This window comes from Melitaea cinxia, chromosome 10, assembly GCF_905220565.1.
Source record: "Melitaea cinxia chromosome 10, ilMelCinx1.1, whole genome shotgun sequence".
NCBI lineage: Eukaryota > Metazoa > Arthropoda > Insecta > Lepidoptera > Nymphalidae > Melitaea > Melitaea cinxia.
Window position 1 is genome coordinate 13,930,824 of NC_059403.1, and position 25,103 is coordinate 13,955,926.

The following is a 25,103-nucleotide window of genomic DNA, read 5'->3' on the forward strand; positions in this document are numbered from 1 at the left end:
AGGAAAGTCTGGATATTTGCATTTATATACAATACCGTCTTCTCCATAAGGGCACACAGGGCCCGTGCCCAGGGCCCCCAATCTTCAAGGGGCCCCAAAGGACTGACAATTTCTCTTACACATTTATTATCAAAACATTTTTGTCGGGCACATTACACTTTTTTCACAGACCAGTAATCTTATCAGAAGATATTTACAAGGCATATATACTACGCTATTACATCAATGGTCAATAAAAACAATGTTATTATAATTCGCTTTTTTTACTTTCCAAAAGGGCCCCAAATTCTTGTGTGCCCAAGGGCCCCAGCCTAGTTTGAGACGGCCCTGTTTATATATATATTGTTGTATTAAAAATCGTACATCAATCGGCTGTTTAATACTAAAAATACAGACGATCGTGTTTTATGTAAACAAGCTAATCATAATTATACAACTGTCTGTTCAAATCTGTATATTTTTGTTAAAAATTATATCTCTTAATAAGCTTGAACACATAATACTGGTATATCGAGTAGTCGTGTGACAAGAATCTTTAGTGGATTACCTTCTTATGTAAATAAATTATTGAATGAATAATGTTGGAATTCGGCTAAGTGTGTTACAAATATTTGTGTGTTGTAAACATTTTATAAAACTATTTTCTCTAATTTAATTTAAATAAAAATATATTTGAATGAGATTGTGCTTAAAAAAACACGAGGTTTTGTAAAACGTGTTGTTACAAAAACGATTTTTCACAAATATTACAAAATACTAAAAATTCGAGTTGCAAAATTTTTAGACAGGAATGTTTGAGATTTCTGTGAACATCCTAATTTTTGAATCATAGTTCACAATCAACTATTTATCATGTTAATTTTACATCGAGAAAAAGTACTCCATATTCTAAAATTTACTTTAAAACTCTTAAATAAAAAATACCTTGAAACTGTTATCAAAAACGTCGCACAAGGAAAAACAACAAAAATATAATCCTTCCATAGAGTAAACATAACCAATTACAAACAGGCTCATAGTTCTCATTTCCTTGTATAATCCTACGCGAATGAACCGTCACAATATTATTATTGTATTGATTAGTTTTAGTATTTACCGTACATTAAGTACCACAATATCGTGTTCTGGACATTGTTACAAGTTTTATTGCACGTGTTGAAATTATCTCACGTGTGAAATCGTGTCAAAATCTCTTTTATTGTAGGTATGTATAATTTTTTTTTACTTTCATTTTTTACATTGTACGAAAACTAAATAAGTAGGGAAGAGTCAGAATCGCATGTTAAGTGTCCCTTACCACTAGAATTTAAGTGTGTAGAAATTATATTATTTATGGGGAGAGGTTAAATTTTATTTTTATTAATTATGAAGTAGTGGCTATGTTTGTTATTGTATTAGTATTAAGGATTCAAAGAAAGAGTACTGTAATTATAGAAATAATGGAGGAAACAAGAGTGGTCTTACAATCATTGGCTTCCGGTAGCATCCTTTAAATACGAAATATTAAAATTTTTATTCAGAATTATATGTAAATATATCTTCATTTTCAAATACATTGCACGTAAATGAATAGAATGTTATTTGTTAACATGTAATAGTTTAGCTTTCAGCCCTCACGTTTGCGCTTATAGCGGAATACTTTTCCTAACTCCAAACTCTTTTCTTCTCACAGATTCAACATAAAAGTTCTAAAAATAACAAATACGCAATCAACATCTATATTAAGTTATATATATAAGTCAATTTTCCTCGTAGGTCGACTCGTTTCAGCAGCCCTGCGTACAGCGCGTGCTCTACGGATAGCTCGTTCGCTGAACAAGCGTTGGCCGACGCTAGCGTTCTGCTCGACCGCGAACCTACCACCGACCACCTTCCCTACCGTCTGTACAAGATGGCTGGAGAGTACTGGAAGTGAGTTGAGATCTTTTTATAGACTGACGCTTTCTAACCATAAAAGTCTCGATCATCTGTGATACTGCCTCGTTAATACGACACGATTGTCCAGAGGGTGGGGCCACTAGATATCTATCCGATAACTAGTTGGAACCGCTACGGGTACGCGACCCCGGACTACTCTAGTTGCTAGTGTCACACACCCCTCCCCGTGATCCGTGGCACTGGTATCCGTAACCCCAGATCCTTCTCTCACATAAATCCTTCTCACCTATCCTTCTTCTTACCTTAAATTTCCCAAGGAGGGTTGATGTCAGGCAGGCGGCCGGTCGTAAAATATACAAGCCAAATCACATTACAACATGGAAAACATGTTGTGCCGACCCTACATAAGTGGGATAAGGGCAGGAAGATGATGATGATGACGATAATGGAACGTACATAAATATACTAGAAACTTATTAAAAATAACTAAAAAAATAACTTCGGGAAGGACATATATTTTTTTCTTTAAATATTTTAAAGAATGTCCAATTCATCTGCTCAACTAGTTCAGACAGATGCGGGCGTATTTATGAACAATTGGACGCATCTGTCGGCTACATTCTATGTAAATTTGTGATGGCCTTCACATCACCTGTACTATGTTATAGTTATGAAATTATTATTAAAAAAAAAAGTTTATATATTAAAGAACTTTAAACATTTTAGCCTGTAGCATCCCACTGTCAGGCAAAAGCCTAATCTATTAGACAAGTTTAGGATGTTGTTGTTTTGTGGATAAACCACCACGTTCCACCACTGCGAATTGACAGATGGTTTTACCAACAATAGTAACGATACATATCAGGTGTCTATGTTAGCAGTCGGTACAGATAAATGTAACTGCTCTTCGACGCACGCTGGGGAGACCCAAATGAACATACATCCACAACCTACATAGTTAGCGGATATATTCCCTACTATGAGTAACGGTCGCTATCAGGTGTACATGATAACAACCGGAACCGACGGCTTAACGTGTTCTCCAAGTCACAGTGGGGAGACCCATATTTGTTGTATTTATACAGGTAATTAAACATGTGCCCGCCAACGTTTAGTTAACTTATTCTAATTGGACATCAGACGAGTCTTAAAATATTAAAAAAGAAAATTTAAAGCGGAAATTAATCGGTAAAATCAAGAAGCACAACTAGTACAAAAACATGTTACAAAGTATTTTACGATGCAGTTGTTTTCACGCAGACGTCTGATGTTATCGTAACGATAAGACCATTTTAAACATTTAAACAATAAAATGCGAAAGTATCTCACGTAAATATTAAATTAATTATTCTTTGTATAAAATATTTAAAGACAGAGTTGGCTTTTTATATTGCTGTTCGTGTAGGTCACTATACTGAGCTTTCCATAAATTCAATTTAAGGAATATATTAATAATAAAATCAACTGAATTACCAAAGCAAGAATCCTTAGTTTCCAAATCTGGCACTAGTGAATGCTATTCAACTGCACCTCAAAAGTTCTGTTTATAATAAAAATAAATTATAATGTAACGCTCAAAAAATAGCTAGTTTACAAAATAAAATTAGTTACAGAAATAAAATAACCGAGTTTCTTGTCATTCAATCCAAAGGTATTTGATATCCCACAATTTTTAGTCACATCCGCACATATTAAAAGCGATTTATTTCTTACATTTTGTACACTATACATAAAGAATTGAAACATTGTAATTTCAGATCTGACTATGTAGCGAATAAAAGTCTGTTTGACTGGTTAATGATATTATGACGATGAATATGAATATGATAATGAGTATTATGTATCATGTATACATCCATATGCATTAAGCAAAAAGCGGTTATTTTAATATTACACCCAGACATTCCAATTTTATTTATTTGTATAGATGATTTGAATGATCAAGTGACGTGACGTGGCTAAGCTATGTGACAGCGAAGAGTCACTATTTTTTAATGAGAGTAGAATATAATAAACTTGGTAAAACAAAGAAAATTTCCTGTAACATCTCCTCAATAAATGGAAAAAAAATCTAAGTTTCCAGTATAGATTTCAGTTCAATAAACTTAACTGTAAAATTTAATAATTCGAAGCACGTTGTAATGTAATTAATATGCTAGTTTTGCTTGAGAGATTGCAATCGCATACAGATTTTGATTCTATCGCATTTTATGCAACAAATAACGATTTCTTTAATAGCTTTAAAATATAAATATTTTATTTTTTTGCGCTTTTTAAAAATACACGAAAAAAAATATAAATTCAATTGAGCATAAAGACAGTATTTTATATAAACAAATATTTTTGAAAAAAGCATTGTTTATAAAACCAATTTCGTTTAAAAAACTTGTAGAAAAAAATAATTTTATTTGAAGTTTTACTGTTTAAAAAAAATATACAATTGTGGTTAGATACAAGCGAACACTTCACAAGTATATACCAATGAACGGAATTTCTGCACGTTATCTAATTAATGTTTTTACGAATTTTAAAGGCTTTCGATAGTATTTTTGTATGATAAGTAAGTGAAACCTAATGTAAACTCTATGCTATCATAATCATAACACTTTGTTTATTTATAAAAATAATTTGAAATTAATTTAAAAATTATAAATAGTATGAAATTAACAATTGCCGTAGATCGATTGAAAATTAGTGCACATAAAACCGAGATCGAGAAAGAGGCATCTAGTGAAGTCGGATTTTGAGTATCCATTTAATTTATTAATTTTTTTGAATGTAGTTTTTGCTTTTAAATGATTTTTTCAGTCTCAATGTAGGACTGTCAATAAAGTAGGTATATTATATAATGATGTAGTTAATTATGTTTGTAGATAAACTCGCTATATAGCGAACCTAATAAATGAAATAAAAATAAAATGTACATTCTATATACCAACACGATGATAACTGTCAATTAGTCAGTAGGTCGGAGGGTATTTAAAAATAATATAACCGTTCGTAGATGTCAAATTTTTAAGAGTTAATTGTGAGCGATAAGCAATATACAGTAAGCGAGTGACAAAAATGCAATTATTTTGACTTCATTAGTAATTTTTTCATAGTTTATATATTTTTTGACTTTAAATGTGTTTGTTTCGTTATTTTTAAACATGGAAGACGCAGTAAAAGTTGTTGACGTTGAAACGTATGAAGAGATGATTGTTTTGGGGTAAGTTTAGTCAAAAATGATTATGTATTCATACTTCAGTTTAGTATTCTTAATTAAGGTACATTATATTAACTCACATTTATGGTGTGTGTCTTACCATCAAGGTATTTATCTATATAAATATAAAATGTGTTCCTAAGGACCAATTCGGCAATTTTTTTTTTTTTCAAATACTTAGAGCATGTTTCTTCTTACTTTATAAAAAAATAAGAAAAATGCGCAGAAAATTTTAGAAAACGAAACGATAATCTAAAATTTAATTTGAAAGGCAACGCCAGTCAGTTTGTTTGAACGCGCTAATCGATATTTTTATAATGTAAGATTTTAGTACGTCATTTCCTCAAATTAACGCAATTGACACTGCGGGACACAGCTAGTAACAGATACATAGAAATCCTATGTTAACCGAGAAGGTAAAATACACTTACGGATGACATTAAAAAGCTTGAGCATCAAAATGTACACACCAACATCTCTTACATTCGAGACAATTATTTTTAGTCCATTATGCTATTACTCATCATTGAATTGTTCGTTCCCATGAAATTTAAAAGGAAAACATCGCGTCTACATTTTGTATTGTTTTAAGTTCTAATTGGTTGTTAGGGTTATACAATAAAAGTATCAAAACCTAGTCCGGCCGTTCGTATGTTTAAAATAAGTTCAGTTCTATATTTGCGCGCGCACAGCAAATGTCAAACGTTTGTGGCACTAGAATCGAAAGATTTCATCTGGTTTATTATGTTTAAGTCTGTATTAATAAAACAGTCTATAATAGTTTTATTATCATTTTATTTGATAGCTTGATTGTCACTGTTGTGTCCAGAGTGTTGTGTAAGCTCTAATTATGAATAAAATTGTCAGGTACTTTTGTTCTATGACTACATTATACTTGTATGAGTTGTATGTGTCTAAGATAAAGAATTGTTTACATTATAATTTAAAATTGGTAAAATTTAATCATTTTTTAATTTTGAATTTATTTAGGTACTGAAATGATTTGATCTAGACATATTTGAGAGACAATCTTAGCTAAAATTTAACTTAATTTTGTGAACTTAATAAACACTGTGTTTTTAATAATTGTCGTCAGCTAATTAAGTATTATATATGTATGTATATGTGTATGTAACATGTATATCTGTTTGTATCTCTTTATGTATGTATGTATGTGTGAATTTGTATAGTCTGTATATGAATTATTTGCTCGTGTATATAATATAACGATTGCCACTAACGTTACCTTATTTTTCCTCTCATTTTTTTTAATGTGACTTTTACTAATACTCAATTTTGCGCACCTACAAACGTCCGCTTTTGTACATCCTATGGTTGGCTGGTGCTTTTAGCATTAAGCCCGCCTTTTGTACAATTCTTGAATATATTGTGCAATAAAGTATTAATAAATGAATAATTCTATATGAATAAAAAAAAAATACTCACACAAAGTAAAATATAGAATTCAAAATCGTTTGAAATTTGAACACTAATAATCTAAATAACAAAAAAGCATAAAATTCTAGATGCTATGTATTTAACTTAAGAAAAACTAAACATAATTCCATAGAAAGTCAAAGTAAAGCAAGAAATATATAATTTTTATTGTAATCAATATAAACTGGCATGCATAAGAATAGAAGATAATATTATTGAATTTTTTGTTTTTCAGTAAATACCCCAAAACGGACTACACATATTCGCCGCTGTCGCGCGACCGAGTGGAGCTGGCTCCAGGGCAAGTCGCGGTGCCGAACATGTCTAGACGTTCCCTATCCCAGTTCCGGATCCAAGGTCCAAACACAGTCGACGAACCGGATATACCCGCGACTACCGTGTGGAAAACTAGCTCCGTCCGAAAGAGGTTCACCGTAAGTACGAGTACAATATTAGCTAGTTATATGTATGTATGTTTTGTTCAGTTAGGGAACAACAAGAAATATCCTGTTAAAAGTCTGGAGCAGCCCGACTGGGGAAGTACCTCAACTTTACATAATATCACATTTAAATGACACTGCTCTTAGCTGTGTTGCGTTTGTGTGTAAGGTGGCCAGAACTCCTGGGAAGGGTCAGGGGTAGGGTCTCGGAGGGTGTTACAGGCGTCTATAGGCTATGGTAACCGCTAACTAACAGGTAGGCCGTACGCTTGTTTCCTAATGCTGATGCATGGATGTATGAAAAAAAAGTTTGATCAGATGTTGCAACATTGTAGAGGTATTAACTAGCCCTTTGGCGCAGAGTGCGGTGATCCTGCTTTCTGCTCCCGGGGTTTATTCGATACCTGCTCCAAGTCCGGTTACCTATATGACAAGCTTAAAGTTGCTTATCTTAGGAATAGACAAACAACATATATACTGACAAAGGAAATATATAGCTAAGATAAATTTTTAAAGTACTTTGTACCAAAAACAACTAAAGTAGTTAAAACCTCAATTCTAATATGTAAAACACTACCTTTCAGGCGATAGACAGCTCAGATGACGAATCGTACATCCGTAACGGTGCCTACAAGAGAGCTGATGATCGGTGGTGGATCACTCGACTAGTATCTGCTATTGTGGCTACTATTACGACTACCACTAGCAACGCTTATAGAAAAGTTGTTGGACCGTCCCATCGATACCCATACACTGATAGAAGACCAGCAAGAAGTAAGTATAATTTTGTAGTAGACCAGCTGAACAGTTCTAAAGCTTATAATTAGAGTGTAGCCTTTAAGTTAACAGTATAAAAGACGTTTTAAACCCGTATTGAGGTACATGTAAGTTATACCTTGCTTGAAATTTCACCCTGATTGAGGCAGTAGTTTAATTTTATAGAAAATCACTGCCAAATAATACTATTCTCAAGTAGTGTTGTGGTCCTGTGGCATGTGAGATAGTTATGGCTGCTAGAAAAAAATTGAGTGTATGATCATCATCAGGGTTGTGATGCTTTTGAAGTTTCATTGTACTAAAGGTACAGTAACTGCTTACTAGAAAGCAGACTAAACCTGTTAGTATAAAAAATAATTCTTTTAAAATATTAGAATAGATAACAGGCGAATATGTCACTTTTAGTTAGTTAATCTTTATTAATATGTAATACAGATACTATTGAATTATGTTTTTTTTTTGTTGTATTTAATATAAAAATCAAAGCCTTTTAGAACATTATAACAAATAACTTCACGTTTTTAATACGAAAATGTTTGAAATATTTTAATCAAAGTAAATAATAGTTTTAAAAAATCAACTTAAATGAAAACTATAATGTATACATTTTTTTCTTACAGGTGGACTTGTTTCACGAACAGCATCTGTAGCTACCGCACCTTTCCTTTGGATCTACACCATTATAAAGACCATCGTTACAACTGTCACTGAAACTGTAAGTATACTCATCAATAAATTTATAAATCATACAAGTTAGAGCAATACTAATTCGTTTATATATGTTCTCTTTTCTGATGCTGTATTTTCCAAATTAATCACTATATCAAATGTGAAATCTTCATCGAACAATGTTAGAGAGCTTCCCCCAAACATACTAGCCATATATTCTTACTACCCCCAATATGCCTGCTCTGATTGTCTGATTGCTATGAACTTTTTTTGAAAAGCAAACTACATAATTAGGGTAAAAATGAGTACGAATTGCCGTTATCCTAATATAAAACAATTTAATTTTTATTCAGATAACATCGAGCCAATCAGATCAAAATGAGAAGTTTGTGGGAAGGTACAAAGAGAAAGCCGTTGTTAAACGACGTTTGTGGCCGTGGTTACTGCTGCTGTTGTTGCCATCGCTCGGATATGGCTGTGAGTATAAAGACACATGATTACATACAAATGAATATGCATTAAATTCAAAGATATGTTGAATAAGAACTAAATATGTGGCATTTATTATTTTTGTTTAGTTTGATTTTAATAGAACAATTGTAGTAGAGTATAGAATAGTAGTAGGTATAGTTGTAATAGTAATATGTGTTATAATTATTTTTCTGTTTTATTCAATACATAAAATTTTGTTTCAACATTAGTAAAATATATAGTTTCCTGAGCATAAACCAAGATATTCTTATTTGTACTCAAAAAAGTACTCGTCAACAAATAAATGAAGACAATACTGTAATTTTATTCTTGATAATGTAGGTAAATATTATTTTAATCACGAATTTCTTTCAGTGCACTACACGTACGAAAACTATGAACACTTAGCATTTCCAAATTTTACCGATTTCAACATAGATTTATCCGAGTTCTCAGCTAAAGTAACGAACATCAGCCTACCCTCTCTACCCTCATTACCGAACATAACATTGCCAGAGTTTCCAGGTCTGAATATAACATTGCCAGAAATCAATATTACATTGCCAGACGTGAGCAATAAATTACCAGTGGTAACGAAAACATACAAGGAATACAAAGCTGTCGTACAAGATAGGATGGCTGACGCCTCTGATTATATAGTTGTAGTAGCTGACAGTTGCTGGGAAGAAATTCGACGTTTGTGGCGCGGAATTATTGGATGATCATACTTATTTAATATTATAATACAACCATGATAATATTGACCGTTGTATACTTTGTGAACACGCTCAAAAAAGTTTTTAAACAATATCCTATTTACTGTAGTTTGTATACAGTATCTAATACTTAATATTAGAAATATGTAAAAACTATATAGTAGTATGAATTAATAGTCCACATACTTTATAAAATATTTGAATATATTGAAGTAGGTAACAAAGTGAGCCTATAATTGTTACACGTTACTTACCTAGACAATAAGGCATACATGAAAAATAAAATTGAAGTGATTGCAATTCTATTACTACATTTTTTCCATATGTTCAACTGAATATTGTGAAGGAACTACCTAATAGTAATTAGAAAAAAGTTGTACATCTCTGTTGCAGCTAAGAGCCGAGAATTCAATATAAGTAACATATTTATAAAGAGCAATTTCATCACAATTTTAATTATAAATATTAAACATCAAGAACTATAGAAGAAATTTAATTTTATTTTGATATTTATCACAGTTAATAGATTATTATATATATTGATAATATTATACTAGTTAAAAACCATAAATATATTACATATCATGGTGCTTATGTCTTTAAATAGTCTAATAACAAATAGCTCTCTTCCCTTGAAAACATTACTTTTACTGACTGTTTTTAACGACTGTTACTATATTTTATATAATAAATATTTTTAAGTTTAATTACTGCCACATGTAAAAAGGTAAAATCGTGAGTTACAAGAAGCCTATTTACAAATAAACAATAATGAAAATGAATATTTTTAGTTTTTAATGAGTATGCCCATTAAAGGAAATATATTTTTATATTTTTTCATATTATCGTGGTTGCTATTTTAGTCATAATTATGTTCACGTTTAGGAAATGGAGAAGATTTTTTTAAACATTTGTTTTTCAGTAGTTAATTAAAGATCTCCATTGGCCAGTATCGAGATTAAAAATTGTAGCCTTCATAAATAGAATTCTGCAGAAAGCTTTAATCCAAGCCTAGAAATTAAAAAAGGAGTACCTATTTTTTAAACGAGAACCATTTTATTGTTCGGTTTAAGATTTGCGTACTTACATATAGTTTGTAAGCCATTTAAATTATTAATGATTTTTTTTTTTTAATTTTTTACAAGTACAAAATAATTCATATTTATTTTTCTATAAAATTATGATTTATTTATTAAATTTTACTTTAGTATGATTTTTTAGTTTATTTTAATTGTTCTTAGTTAAGCTTAATTTTAAAAGTTTTCTAATGTTTTTACGCTTTGTTACAACGAACTGGTGTGAAAATAAACCGCCTTTTTTAATTTTGTACTAACTTATATAATACAAAAAATTTTGCCAAAAAGATTAAATAAAAAAAATTGCATATTTGTCGTCACAATTTGATATTTTGCTTTAAATTTGTTGTACCTAATTGAAACTTTGCGTTGCCATATGTTGGAGTTTTGTTGTTTTATTTTTATTGTTTTTTTTTATTCTATATTCTAATTATATATTCTAATTATATTCAACTGTATCCCTAGTCTTTAAACATTATTTATTAATTTATTTGAGGCTAAATACAAATTGAAGAGATAATCCTAAAGGATATTTTTATTTAGTTCTTAAGCACAGATACTTATTTTTAATATATAAATAAGTATCTGTGCTTCAACTGTAATAACTGTTCTTTTTTTTTGTTCGTTAAAGAAAAAAAAAGAACAACTGTTCTTTTATATTAGTATTTATAATTTTTGAAAATTTTAATTTATTTTTCTATTATATAATTGTGATTTAATATATTATAAAGAATCAATTTATAAACACAAAACTTAAGAACTGTATTGAAGACAGATAATTTCTTACCTTTAAATGTTGTAATAAATATTATTTTATTTTGTATTGCTTAAAATACTTACATTTTTCTATTTTGAAAAGGTTTATCAATAGTTCATAATTGATAATTCGTTTAATTTTTATAATTTATGTTCAACATTTAGTTCTAAGAATTTTCATTTGTAATGATTTGGTTAAAAAAAAAATATAACATTATCGATAAGATTAACTAATATATATGGTAATTGTGCTGATTACTGTGCTATTTTTAAATTAAAATATAATTTTTGTATGCACTTACATCGTTTCCTTACCCCCGTCTCCCACATAATTCTTCCCTGGCAGATATGTAATATAAATAAAACAGGGAAGGATAGAAATAAATATCACCTATTGAAAGTGGTCGCATTAGGACGCAACACTTTTAGGTGAGTTTCATGAATATTATTTATTCTATAATATTAATTCTCTGTCCTTCCCTGTTCGCCTACCTTATCTGTAACGCTTTGTACCAACTTATGTGGGAAGGACAGGGAAACGCTTCGTAGTAACTAATAAGTACTTTTATTTTTCCAGATTACAGCTACAAAGAGAATATTCCCAATGTTAATTTTAACATTTTCGCTAAGGACAATATCGTCGATACTTATAAACCTCCAGAGATAGTTCAAGATACTGATTTGTCGAAACGCGTCGCTGCTCTAGAGAATTGGGCGTTAAACGTCGACACGCGTCTCAAATTCTTCGACCAAAAACTGTCAAAGTTCGACAATCTAGAAGCTCAAATCGAGCAGTATTCGTTCAGACACATGCAGCAAAATCTCGTAACTATTTTAAGTAATAACGACAACAGTGACGCAATAGCCGCCAAGTTGAAGCAACACTTCGACAAGAGCTACGTTACAAATGAACAATTGCAATTAATGAGTCAAGAGATACACGAACGGTTAATTAGTTCCTGGAAACCAGAAATTAATGAGGATAGTATACGTCGAATAGTGCAAGAGTATCTATTGTCAATAGAGAGGCGACAAATGGAGGTGATTGTAGAAAAAGTTAAGGAATATATAAGGGAAGTTGAAACCCGACCAGTAGAAGTTAGGACTGAAGTGGACTATGAGGCTATAAAGAAGTTGGTGGCTGGCATGCTTGAAGTTTATGACGCTGATAAGACAGGATTAGTTGACTACGCTTTGGAATCCGCTGGTTCGTATGCACAAAAAATACAATTGTTTCTTTACAATGCCACATTGTTGTTAGGAAAATCATCACTTCAGCCTATCGCAGTCTACTGCTGGACACAGGCCTCCACAAGTTCGCACCAAAAATAGCGTGAACTCATGTGTTTTGCCCATAGTCACCACGCTGGGCAGGCGGGTTGGTGATCGTAGGGCTGGCTTTGTCACACTGAAGACGCTGCTGCCCGTCTACGACCTGTGTGATATTTAGGAAAATAATATTCGTTATAAAAATTCTTACAAATGTCTTTGATATTTAAATTTGTTAATCATTATAAATTGTTTAAATATTCCTACAACCTGTACAAATAAAAATATCAATTTCAAGTCTGTGTTTTAGGCTACTCGCACCACTATATCAGAGCGGATGTATACATGTATAGCGGTATACCAATAATAAAATCATACAATTCCAGGGGGTCAAGTGATCTCGACCAAGTGCACGGAGCTATACCAGATCAAGACGAAGCAGTACTCGGTGCTGGGGCTGCCGGTGTGGTGGGTGTACACGTCGCCGCGGTACGCGCTGTCGCCCGGGGCCATGCCGGCCGAGTGCTGGGCCTTCCAGGGCTTCCCGGGCTACTTGGGTATATAAACACTACTTTCCTACTCCCCTATTCCCTCCAGGAGCTTCCTGAAAATGTAACAAAGCATTTGCGTTTATATCCCTGAAATTTTAAATAATTTTTTAAAATCGTAACTACCTACTTAAATAATTAACATTATGTACCACTCTGTTTTTAGTAATAAGGACATACGCGATTATCGAAGTTACTGGTTTCTCCCTGGAACACATGTCCAGGCTGCTAGCAGTTGAGGGGAAAATCGAATCAGCACCTAAAAACTTCTCTGTCTACGTAAGTTTAATTACAAATACGTTATTGAGGCATTTACAGGAAAATTGCTAAATGCAAAAAACAACATTGTAGTATTTTCAAGGTTTTTTTTTTTGTAAAACTAAGTCATTTACTTAAAAGAAAAACATTATAAAGATGCCATAATGTGTTATTTTATTACAAAAAAAATAATTTTCAAACATTGCATGAATTTATGAATATTTATGAACTAGACAATATTTCTAACAAAGGTCTTTATATTTCTGTTTTCTTGCAAGTGTTTCATTAATATAAATAGCTTCGCACTGAGAATAATATATCTTAGAATAATTGAATTTCTTCTATTTCGTTTATTATTCTATTTAAAAAAAATAATAACAGTTGCAAATGGATCTTTAAAAAATTTATCTATTTATTTATTTTATACTTTATTTTACGTAATTAAGCATAAAGATAGTTACAGACAGTGAAGTACAATGGGCATAAAATTAACTTTGTATATTAAAGTTGAGTTGCGGCTCATATTTAAATCTTCCTTTCAGGGTTTGCACGGTGAAATGGACCCAGATCCTCATCTATTTGGTGAATATATGTACGATGCAAACGGCACATCAATACAGTACTTCCCTGTGAAATATCCCAAGACGATAAACATAGACGGAGTAGAATATCCAGTAGCATATGACATAATTGAACTGAGGGTTGAAAGTAATCACGGGAACCCTACATACACCTGTGTCTACAGATTTAGGGTACATGGGAACCCTCTCAGTGACATACGTAAAGCGACAGAAGACAGCATAAGAGATAGTGAATCTTAACAAAAACTTTATGGAAAACAATCTGACGTGTGTGCTTGTGTGTTATAAGAGTGTTAAGAACATCTGAAATCAATTAGTGTCCAATGAATTTTTTAAACTATTCAGTATGTTAACTAAATGTGGCCTTAAACTACAGTTAATTTTAGAAGTCTGAAGTACAAAATGTGTTGTCTGTATAATAATATTTATGTAATAGTAACTTAGACTGAGATTTGTGCAATGAACTGACAAAATACCAACATTCGATTCTATAACTACTCGACTTACACAACTTTCTATGACTAAATTTTTAAATTGATGTGTTGTATATTTACTTGTGTTACAATTTATAGTTGTTTCAAATGCATAAATCTCATAACATATAATATTAGACTATTTCTTTGAATCTGTTGAAGACCCGCACAACACCAGTTAATACGCTTAGTTGTTCTGAGTACTTTATATTGATATATGTATGTAGGTTTTATTATTTTAAGTTTTGATTCAAATTAAGTTCTTATTAGTTATATTTTAATGTTTTAACAACAAGGATCTATAAGTCTATTACACGAAGTTCATAATCACCACAAGTTTATAAGTATGTTTTTAAAGCTATCAATAATTGACAGGTAAAAAATAATCATGCACTAAATAACACTTAAAAAATATACCATTTGTTCCTACAACCACTCAGTTTATTGACAAACCCAATACTGGTAATAAAAAAAATAATTTGTTCTGATCGTATTTTAGGCTTGTCGATCCTTAATTTATTTAAATTAGGCTTAATGAAGGAGCTAGTCCAGTTAGACGTTAGTAAATTTTATGGCAACTTAATTTTTAACGTTTTTTGTTTGTCTCAAACTAACATAGTTTTAAAATGAACCCAACGTCAGTGCTGACTTGAAAATCTTGAATATAAATTAAGTATACTTTTAAGTTCGTAGTTGAGTTGCTTTTGCACAAATCAACAATCATTTTTTGCAATATTTTTTTGCTTTTTTCACATTCCTTTCAATTTTTTGTGATCCAACACGTGGCTATTTCTATGTTTGAAAAACTTACGTAATTGGAATCATATACATATATATTTTTTAACTATACTTTGATAATGTTTTTTTTTTGTGTTTTATAAATTTAACCAGTATAGTTTGGTTTTTATAAATGCATGAAAACAATTCAACCAACAAGAACAAGCAATTCCAAAGAACAACAGCAATCGACTCTTATTTTGACGTTTTGTTTTATTATTGCAAATTTTATGTATATAAAGCTGCGCTTATAATATATTTATATTTACCAAAATACATAAATTAATTGCACTTTTATTACATTTATAATTTTTTTAAGTTTGAAAATTGGTAACATACACACAGCTTACAGTTTCTAAACCGTCTAATTTGTAAAGTCAATATTAGAAATTCTGAAATATTTTCATTTATAATTCTACGCTCTTAAGCAAACTAAAATTGTCTTCAAAAACAAATCAAGTAAAGTTTTCGAAGAACCCTATTTATGAATTTTTATGTAGTTCATTCATATATCGTTAATTTAAACCTAATTAGTTACCACTTTTAATGTTTTCAATAACCTCACATTTTAAACATTTTTGTAACAGAATTTTAATCATCGTCTAATTAACAATGACAGCTATAAAACTATTTTTAACTATTTATTATATAACGTGTGAATTATAAGGTAAGGGGTAACTTCTAAAGTAGTGACTTGATGTCGACAAAGTATTAAATAAAAAATTTACACAGAAGTTTTCAGTTGATAAATTTTGAAAAATTATACAGTACATTGCTTGCTTCGTTTACTAACCATGATATTTTTTCTAAACATATTTGTCGATATTTATTTTAAACCTCACTATTTTATACTGAAATATCCAAGAAATTGTATCTGTAAAAATACTTTTAATTATGTCGAAATATTTGTGATGTTCGTAATAAAATCCAAAACTATTTTTATTTTAATTTTATAACATAATGATCTGAATCCTTAGATTTTACTTCTATTTAAAAAAACTTATTTAGTATTTAGCATCATCACGCCGCGTTGGCGCAACGGTCACAGCACTGGTTTGTGGCTGTTGCGCTGGCGGTTAAGGGTTCGATCCCCGCACATGATAAACATTTGTATTGATCATACAAATGTTTGCCATGGTCTGTGTTTGTGTGCAGTCCTTGTAGGTCTCCTCACCGTGCATCGGAGAGCACGTAGCCGTCGGCTGTTATCATGTACACGTAATAGCGATCGTTACTCATAGTAATATAACCGCCAACGCATTGGAGCAGCGTGGTGGATTAAGCTGACCCTTCTCCTACATGGGAAAAGAGACCTATACCCAGCAGTGAGATATTACAGGCTGAAGCGTTAGCACCATCACTACTTCATAACTCATTCATCTCGCATACTTGGTTGGTCATAAGTAACTATAAGATGACATAGGTATGTAATTGTTTATTAGATAGTATTCCTGTTGAACCTTACCATATTTATAAAACAAGGTTTCAATTTCAAGCTATTTAAGGAACATTAAATTAGCATTGTCTACTATAAAGACTGGATGACGCATTTATCGTGTGCATCGGAAATTGTCCAAAGAAAATCAGAGCTTAGATATCTATTTACGGCCCTGGTGACTATATCATCATGTCTGTTTTTGGATCTGAATTGTTATAACAATTTAAATGGAAAACACTGGATGTTTTATTTAGGTAAAACAAAAACTATTAAATTTAAATTTTAAGAATATCCCTCCACAAAAAAAAAATCTTTATCACAAAAATGCATTATGGAAAAGAGCTGATATTCTTCAAAGTATTGAATCGATTTTAGCCAAGCATACCTAAGAAGTAAGAACCACTACAAGGACCCGCTTTCACGTAAAAAAATCGCATCGAAATCAGTCAGCTATACAGACGCAGACATTAGCATCAAACTTATAGCATCCGGAGGATAAAAAAGATAGCCTTAAAATATGGTAAGTATATTCAGGTCGCGGTCTTTAACAATAAGTTTTGATGGAAATTCGTTATTAAAAATTAAACTAAAGGAAGCACAAAAATAATAGAGGATAAGGCTACACATTCTTCAGTTTTATAAAATCAATTCTCATCTCGACGTATTTCATAGCGGAAATAAAAGCTTCCTGCTGTTGTATTACTCCAGGAGGGAAAAGACAATGCTGAGCTTATCGCTAGAGTTCAACTCAGTTTACTTTTATGTTATTGTTTGTCAATTTGCTCAAGGATACTTGAAAGGTGGTAAGAAATCTGTTAAGTAGGTACCTATTATGAACTCTCGCACACACTTCTATCTCGTCGCTTGCCCTAGCCTATTTTGATAATTATTTTTTTGTAGGAAAGGAGATATCCCTAGTTTGGTACCATGATAAGGAAACTAGGATTCTCGATTTCTCTGGGATCCCATCATCAGAATGATGGGATCCCAGAGAAATCGAGGGAAACCCTCGAAAATCCGCATAGCTTTTTACTGGGTTTTTACCAGTTTTGATTATTTTTAATTTAATCGAAAGCCGATGTTTATTATGTGGTCACATTTAAATTTCATCGAGATCTGATTACAATTTTTGGAGTAATCTTTGATAATGCGGATTTACTTGACTATTTTTTCGTCTACCTACGTTGTATTATTTGTCGATATAATTGAAGTCGGTTTTTCTTCGTTTGCCAGCAAACACAATTATGCCTGCAGATTTCATTCAAGAATAAGTAACCTGCAGACTTCATTCAAGAATAAGTAATTTTAATTTTGTCGTGATTCAATACCTACATCTTCAAATCTTATAGTAATGATTATTTTTCTGGATTGTATGAGTTATTCTAAAAAAAACGTAAATTGAAACAAATAATAGTATAAAATAAAAATATTTTATGCATATTACAATTCACAAGCCACAGTAATGTGTTACATGATAGTATTATAGAGAATAATAATATATTGAATATCGTCATTTACTACATTACATATTTTATTCAACTTCGTTTGAGAAGTAGGTATCTTAGTTTGAGGTTTCATTTCCAAAAATTTGACTCCTAATTAAACAAATTTTACTGACGTTTCATTATATACTCAACTAGTTCTGCCCTACGGTTTTATGCATGTTCATTTGGAGGAAAAGTACTAAAACATTATAATTATGGCCTTAGTAAATAGCTATCGAATAAAGAATTTTTCAATTCAAACCAGTAGTTACTGAGAATGACGCGTTTAAAACTAACTTTTTAGTTTTATAATATTACTAGCGACCCGCCCCGACTTCGCGTGGTCGCAAAAACGGAGTTTCTCTACTATATTATGCATGTACTATAAATAGACACCGTCCTCTGGAATCCCTATTTACTAAAAGAAACCGTATCAAAATCTGTTGCGTAGTTTGGATCTAAACATACAGAGCATTAATTATTGGGTTAATAATATTGCTTTAAGTCAATCTATTTGGTATTTATTTTTGAAAGCGGTGTTGCGCTATTTTTAACGTTACTACCACGCTTACAGATGTTTATTTTCGTACAAAGTCAATGTCGAACGTTGCTCTTATCGAAAGCGCGCAAGTTTATTTTGATATAAACTATGTCAAGGATGGGTGAAAAGAAAGACAGGTTAATTTTTCAGATTTTTTTCTTGTATTTTTGTTATTTTATAATTTATAAATGACCTAGTAAGAAAGTAGTCTTATCCGTTTCAGCACATACAATCATCATTCATGAGATTACAAAAAGATCCTTTGGCGAGTGCAGTACCGAGGCCGGCGGTCGAGGCGCGCCCGCGGCGCCGCGCTCCGTCCTGCCGTCACTATTACGATTTAATTACATATAATAATATCTTACGTACAATTAAATTAACGGAGATTACAAGCCTGAGTTGAGCAGCCGGCCGCGGGACCGGCCGAGCCGCGGGCCGCTTCTGGTGGCAGCGTTGCGCTTCGATTGCGCGCTTAGAAGCACTTCCTGTGGACGATCGAGGGGCCAGACTCGTCGTACTCCTGCTTGGAGATCCACATCTGTTGGAAGGTCGACAGAGAGGCAAGGATGGATCCTCCGATCCATACGGAGTACTTTCTCTCTGGAGGAGCGATGATTTTGATTTTCATTGTAGAGGGAGCTAAGGCTGTGATTTCCTTCTGCATACGGTCGGCGATACCCGGGTACATTGTGGTACCTCCGGACAGTACTGTGTTGGCGTACAAGTCCTTACGGATGTCGACGTCGCACTTCATGATGGAGTTGTATGTGGTTTCGTGGATGCCGCACGCTTCCATACCCAAGAATGAGGGCTGGAAGAGGGCCTCTGGGCAACGGAATCTCTCGTTACCGATGGTGATGACCTGACCGTCGGGAAGTTCGTAGGACTTCTCGAGCGAGCTGCTGGAGGCGGCTGTGGCCATCTCCTGCTCGAAGTCGAGAGCGACGTAGCAGAGCTTCTCCTTAATGTCGCGCACGATTTCACGCTCGGCGGTGGTGGTGAACGAGTATCCGCGCTCGGTGAGGATCTTCATCAGGTAGTCGGTGAGGTCCCTACCGGCCAAGTCCAGACGGAGGATGGCATGCGGCAGCGCGTATCCCTCGTAGATGGGGACCGTGTGTGAGACACCGTCGCCGGAGTCCAGCACGATACCGGTGGTACGACCGGAAGCGTACAGCGAGAGCACGGCTTGGATGGCGACGTACATGGCGGGCGTATTGAAGGTCTCGAACATGATTTGTGTCATCTTTTCTCTGTAACAAGGCAGAAGCGAGCGTTAGCATTGCGCCGAACGTGACCGAACAAGGGTATTGAACGTCAGTTAAAGTACGTAAATTCGAGAGTCAGCGACACTCACCTGTTAGCCTTGGGGTTGAGGGGAGCTTCGGTGAGCAGCACGGGGTGTTCCTCGGGCGCCACACGCAGCTCGTTGTAGAAGGTGTGGTGCCAGATCTTCTCCATATCGTCCCAGTTGGTGACGATACCGTGCTCGATGGGGTATTTGAGTGTGAGGATACCTCTCTTGCTCTGGGCCTCGTCTCCTACATAGGAGTCCTTCTGTCCCATACCGACCATCACACCCTGGTGACGTGGGCGGCCCACAATCGAGGGGAAGACGGCGCGAGGCGCGTCGTCTCCGGCGAAACCGGCCTTGCACATACCGGATCCATTGTCCACTACCAGCGCGGCAACTTCTTCGTCGCACATTGTGAATTAAGTCTGTAAAAGTAGAAATTATTTGTTTTAATAATTATAATATTAAATAACAAAATATTACGTTAATAATTATTAAAATAAGTTTAAGTCGTTAAAAAAGAAGAAACCGAATTTCGTAGTAGTCTGGGCGAATTCAATGTCTATTAGCGAATCCTTAAAAGGCTCCGTGTTGAAATCACCCACGTCGCTGTGGGCGATAAGTCGAAGTTCCCTTAAAAGGAATCGTCTAATGAGAAGCTACGTTACGAGGACGTGGCGACTCACGCGGAGAGACACGGAGACGGGCGTTAACCGGTCGGTAAAAGTAGACGATGGTTTTTGCACTTTTCGGAAAAATTTATTTGGCTTAATACAAATAAAATTAATTATTATGACAAAATAACAGTACAAAAGCTTCGACCACGCCCTACCACAACCGGCCTTCCCGGTATCCCGACCGGCGCTACACGACCGGCCCGACTCCGTGTCACTGACCGCACACACTTTACTGCACTATGTTATCACTAAACACTAAAATAATAAACACGAATCACGTTTTGAGTGCACAATAATAAACTTACTTTAAATTAAATAGTCCTATTAAATAAATAAATTAATATCGCTATTGCACAGCCTCGGTTATGCTGCACAACACCTCAACTCGAGTACACTTCGTGGAATGTTGGCGGACGAGGGACCCGCAGTATATAAATGAGACCGGTTATCGGGGCGCCCCTACCCGCGAGCCCGCAACCGCGGCGAGCTATCCACCAATCGCAGAAATCCTGAGTTTTCGTTACCATATATGGTATTGCGCTGCAGGGAGCCTGCGCGTCCCCCCTTCCCCTCAGGCCGACGCCGCGGAACCGGCGTTGATAGCGCGCTACTTGATAACGACATCTCACGGTTCTCACACTGGCCTTTAAATTCTTTAGGTATTCATACTAGTCGACCCGAGTCTATATAATTAGATTACTATTAACATACATATATGCGTGCATGCATCAATTACAGTAGCGAAAGTAAAAAAATAATAATCAATATTGGCATCGTTCCAACACGCACAGATGTTTGAGGTGTTTACTACTTTCGCGATGATTTAGGGTTCTATTGGTCGTTATAGTACGCATCAATAATATAGTGTTAAGAAATATAATATACCTATATATTTTTTAATTTTTTAACAAATATTTTAAGAATAGATACATATTTTGTAGTAAGTACTAACTAATATAACTATATGTTAATTGTTGAATAAACTTACTCTGTTATTCAAGTAAGAGAAATAAAATATTATGTAGGTAAGTCGATCGATCTGTGAGAAATACAGACCACTTCTTTCATGCGTCGCTCGTGTGCGAAGGTTGATTTGCTTTACATGCAGATATCAGCTTATGAGTTCAGCCTACGCAAAACAATATCACCTGCTTAGCACATACTATTACTAAGGTACAATTTTTATATGTAATTTCGAGTATTATCAAAATGACCTATTAAATACATATATGTATTGACTGACAGTTTATCGTACTAATGTCAAACGATTATTCATAAATTAAAATTGGAATAATTCTTTTTCTGCGAACATTAATTTTTACACTTGTCGACCTCCTCAGTTCTCGCAGCAAACCGAATGCTTTACCATATATGGCCACGCGATTCTGATTGGTGAACGCTCGCAACGGTCACTACGTATACGTACACGAGCCGGGCTCATGTTCACACAAACATATTTGAAAATGTTTGTGTAGTAAGAACACTAAGAACGATTCATTCAATATCAAATAGTCGTCGGTTTTGTGATAAAGTAAGCTGACAAAATAACAAAGAACTCTTACACGGTAGGAGCGTTTCGGTTATAGGTTTTATTTGTTTGGGTCGGGTTATCTGTCTCGACGCATGCCTTATCTGTCATTGATTGAAATCACGTGACGTTTCGTTCTTTCTTGCATACCTGGGAACCGATGCTGCACGGTGCACATACAAGCAACGTTGAGATAATTATTATATGCATGAATAATTTATTTGTAGCCTTCAGCAAAAATTAATTAATGTTACAATAATATATTTTGGTTAAAACATCTAATAAGTTTAAATTAGTTAGTCTACGTATAATTATAATAAGCTCGGCAATTACTTATGTTAATACTTTACTTTTTAAAGCAGGTAAGATAAATAACGTTATATTCTGAGAGAATTTTACCGTTATCCATAATTTACGTAGGTATCAAATGTAGCTTTAGCTTGAAATTTTTTACTGAATAAGTATTTTTTTTAATACCTACATATTAATACTTACCAATGATTTTTTTTTTGTTATATTGTAAACATGGAAATTCTAAAATGCTGTTGCATTGCAGTATCAATTATCACTACATAGTATAAAACAGTCGCTTCCTGCTGTTTGTAGGTATGCTTAGATCTTTAAGACTACGCAACGGATTTTGATGCGGTTTTTTAATAGATAGGGTGATTCAAGAGGAAGGTTTATATGAATAATATATGCATATTATGCTAGAGAAACACTGATAATTTTAGAGGTTTCTAACGTATCTTTTGTTGTAGATAGTACCTACCTATTTAGTATCAGCACTGCAAAGACTAATTAGATAAGTTTTTCTATTTAAAAAAAAATCACGTTTTTATAATTTTCCTAGGAATTATTTTTTCCGACTGCAAAAAAGGAGGTTTCTCAATTTAACTACATATATATATATATATATATATTTTTTGTTCGCTGATAACTTCGTTGTTTGTGAACCGATTTTGATGATTCTTTTTTTGTTGAAATGTAGATATCCCGATGGTGGTATCATGATAAGGAGACCAGGATCTGATCATGGCATTCCAGAGAAATCAAGGTTAACCTTCGGAAATCGTAGTGGCAACTAGTGCGTTTTTTAATTTTATTCGTGTACTTACGTTGTATTACTTGTCGATGTACCTAATTGAGGTCGGTTTTTTTTTCGTTTGCGTGCAAACACAAATACTTAAACGTGATAAATTGCACAACGTGATGTTTTTGTTGTTGAGCCTTAGATTGTCATTGTCATTTGTGTCATTTGTAAGAGATGTCGAAAGGTCTTTAATTTAAACAAATGTAGGTAATTTTCTTTACTACAAAACTGTAACACTAATTTTTAAAATACATACATACATACATATAATCACGCCTCTTTCCCGTAGGGGTAGGCAGAGACCACTTCTTTCCACTTGCTACGATCCAATTCGATCTACGATCAATTTTTAAAATACTATTAACTATTAATATTATTGGATAAAAAAAAATATATTTAATGATTTTTTAGTATGAGGTCTATCAAACATTTTGTGTTCAGTATTTACTTACTTAGCGCGTGCTAAAATTAACTACATACATACATACGATTTTTGCGTAGATTAATTTTATTCATATTTCCTAACCTCTGACTTAGTAGCTATATTTATGTAAGTACGTATAAATTACGATGAGTCAGATCTCAGATGGTGTTGCGTCGCGCATGCGTACTACAACGCTGAATCAGCCCTCGGCCATCAGAAGTCATTTCCTAAGCCAAGGGTCCTAATTGAACGGTCAAGGCTAGGGATTTTTTACCTTACTTGTTGAATTATTTCCGATACGATTTCGACCGTAACATGTTCATTTCTTTTTAACCGACTTCCAAAAAAGGAGGAGGTTCTCAATTCGACTGTATTTTTTTTTTTTTTTTTTATGTATGTTACATCAGAACTTTCGCCCGTGTGGACCGATTTCGACAAATTTTGTTTTAATCGAAAGGTGGTGTGTGCCAATTGGTCCCATTTAAATTTATTTGAGATCTAACAACTACTTTTCGAGTTATATCTAATAATGTGTTTTTACTTGACGCTTTTTTCGTCGACCTACGTTGTATTATACCGCATCACTTTCTACTGGATATACCGATTTTGATAATTCTTTTTTTGTTGGAAAGGGGATATTCCTAGTTTGGTACCGTGATAAGGAAACTAGGATTTGATGATGGGATCCTAGAGGAATCGAGGGAAACTCTCGAAAATCCCTAATAACTTTTTACTGGGTGTACCGATTTTGATAATTTTTAATTTAATCGAAAGCTGATGTTTATCATGTGGTCACATATAAATTTTATCGAGATTTGATAACTACTTTTTGAGTAATCTTTAATAACGCGTAGTTGCTTGACTATTTTTTCGTCGATCTACGTTGTATTTACTTGTCGATGTAATTGAAGTCGGTTTTTTTTCGTTTGCGAGCAAACACAATTATTTAATACACAGTAGATCCACTCGATTTAAGTATTCTTTACATTCCCAATGATTTTATTATTTTTCAAAGATCTTTTTTACTACACAGGTACCAAAAAAATTCTTGATAAGTAATTTCACCAAGAGATAGGTTAAATATCATATAAAATATTCAAAACATAGTATCAGATTACAGTATTTCGTGATTCACTTTTATGCGAGAACTTCCTTGTTATTTCTGCGAAAAATTAATAAAGAACAAGGCTTAAGGTAATATTATTTTATATCCGTTTTGGATCTCACATGACTCAACGAAGGATACGTTATAAGGTACGAATAACAAGTTTAGAATACGCTATTGTATTG

General features: G+C 33.3%; 2 protein-coding genes across 2 annotated transcripts in view; one reads left to right on the forward strand and one right to left on the reverse strand.

Moving 5' to 3' along the window:
- Positions 1-16,270, forward strand: part of LOC123657313 — a 36,159-nt gene extending 19,889 nt beyond the window's left edge. Inside the window, exons 4-12 of the mRNA XM_045592884.1 lie at positions 1,756-1,911; positions 6,759-6,957; positions 7,548-7,737; positions 8,361-8,455; positions 8,763-8,886; positions 12,006-12,635; positions 13,084-13,254; positions 13,412-13,524; positions 14,046-16,270. Of these exons, the coding sequence (XP_045448840.1) occupies positions 1,756-1,911; positions 6,759-6,957; positions 7,548-7,737; positions 8,361-8,455; positions 8,763-8,886; positions 12,006-12,635; positions 13,084-13,254; positions 13,412-13,524; positions 14,046-14,324 (1,957 nt within the window). The 3' untranslated portion in view covers positions 14,325-16,270. The remainder of the gene's footprint in view (positions 1-1,755; positions 1,912-6,758; positions 6,958-7,547; positions 7,738-8,360; positions 8,456-8,762; positions 8,887-12,005; positions 12,636-13,083; positions 13,255-13,411; positions 13,525-14,045) is intronic.
- Positions 16,271-18,935: 2,665 nt separating this feature from the next.
- LOC123656991 (actin-5C) lies at positions 18,936-21,180 on the reverse strand. Its single transcript, XM_045592596.1, has 3 exons — positions 21,074-21,180; positions 20,155-20,516; positions 18,936-20,050 (listed from the first exon to the last, which is right to left on the reverse strand). Exons 2-3 carry the CDS (start codon positions 20,502-20,504, stop codon positions 19,270-19,272), a joined length of 1,131 nt encoding a protein of 376 aa, XP_045448552.1. The 5' UTR covers positions 20,505-20,516; positions 21,074-21,180; the 3' UTR covers positions 18,936-19,269.
- Positions 21,181-25,103: the final 3,923 nt, after the last annotated feature.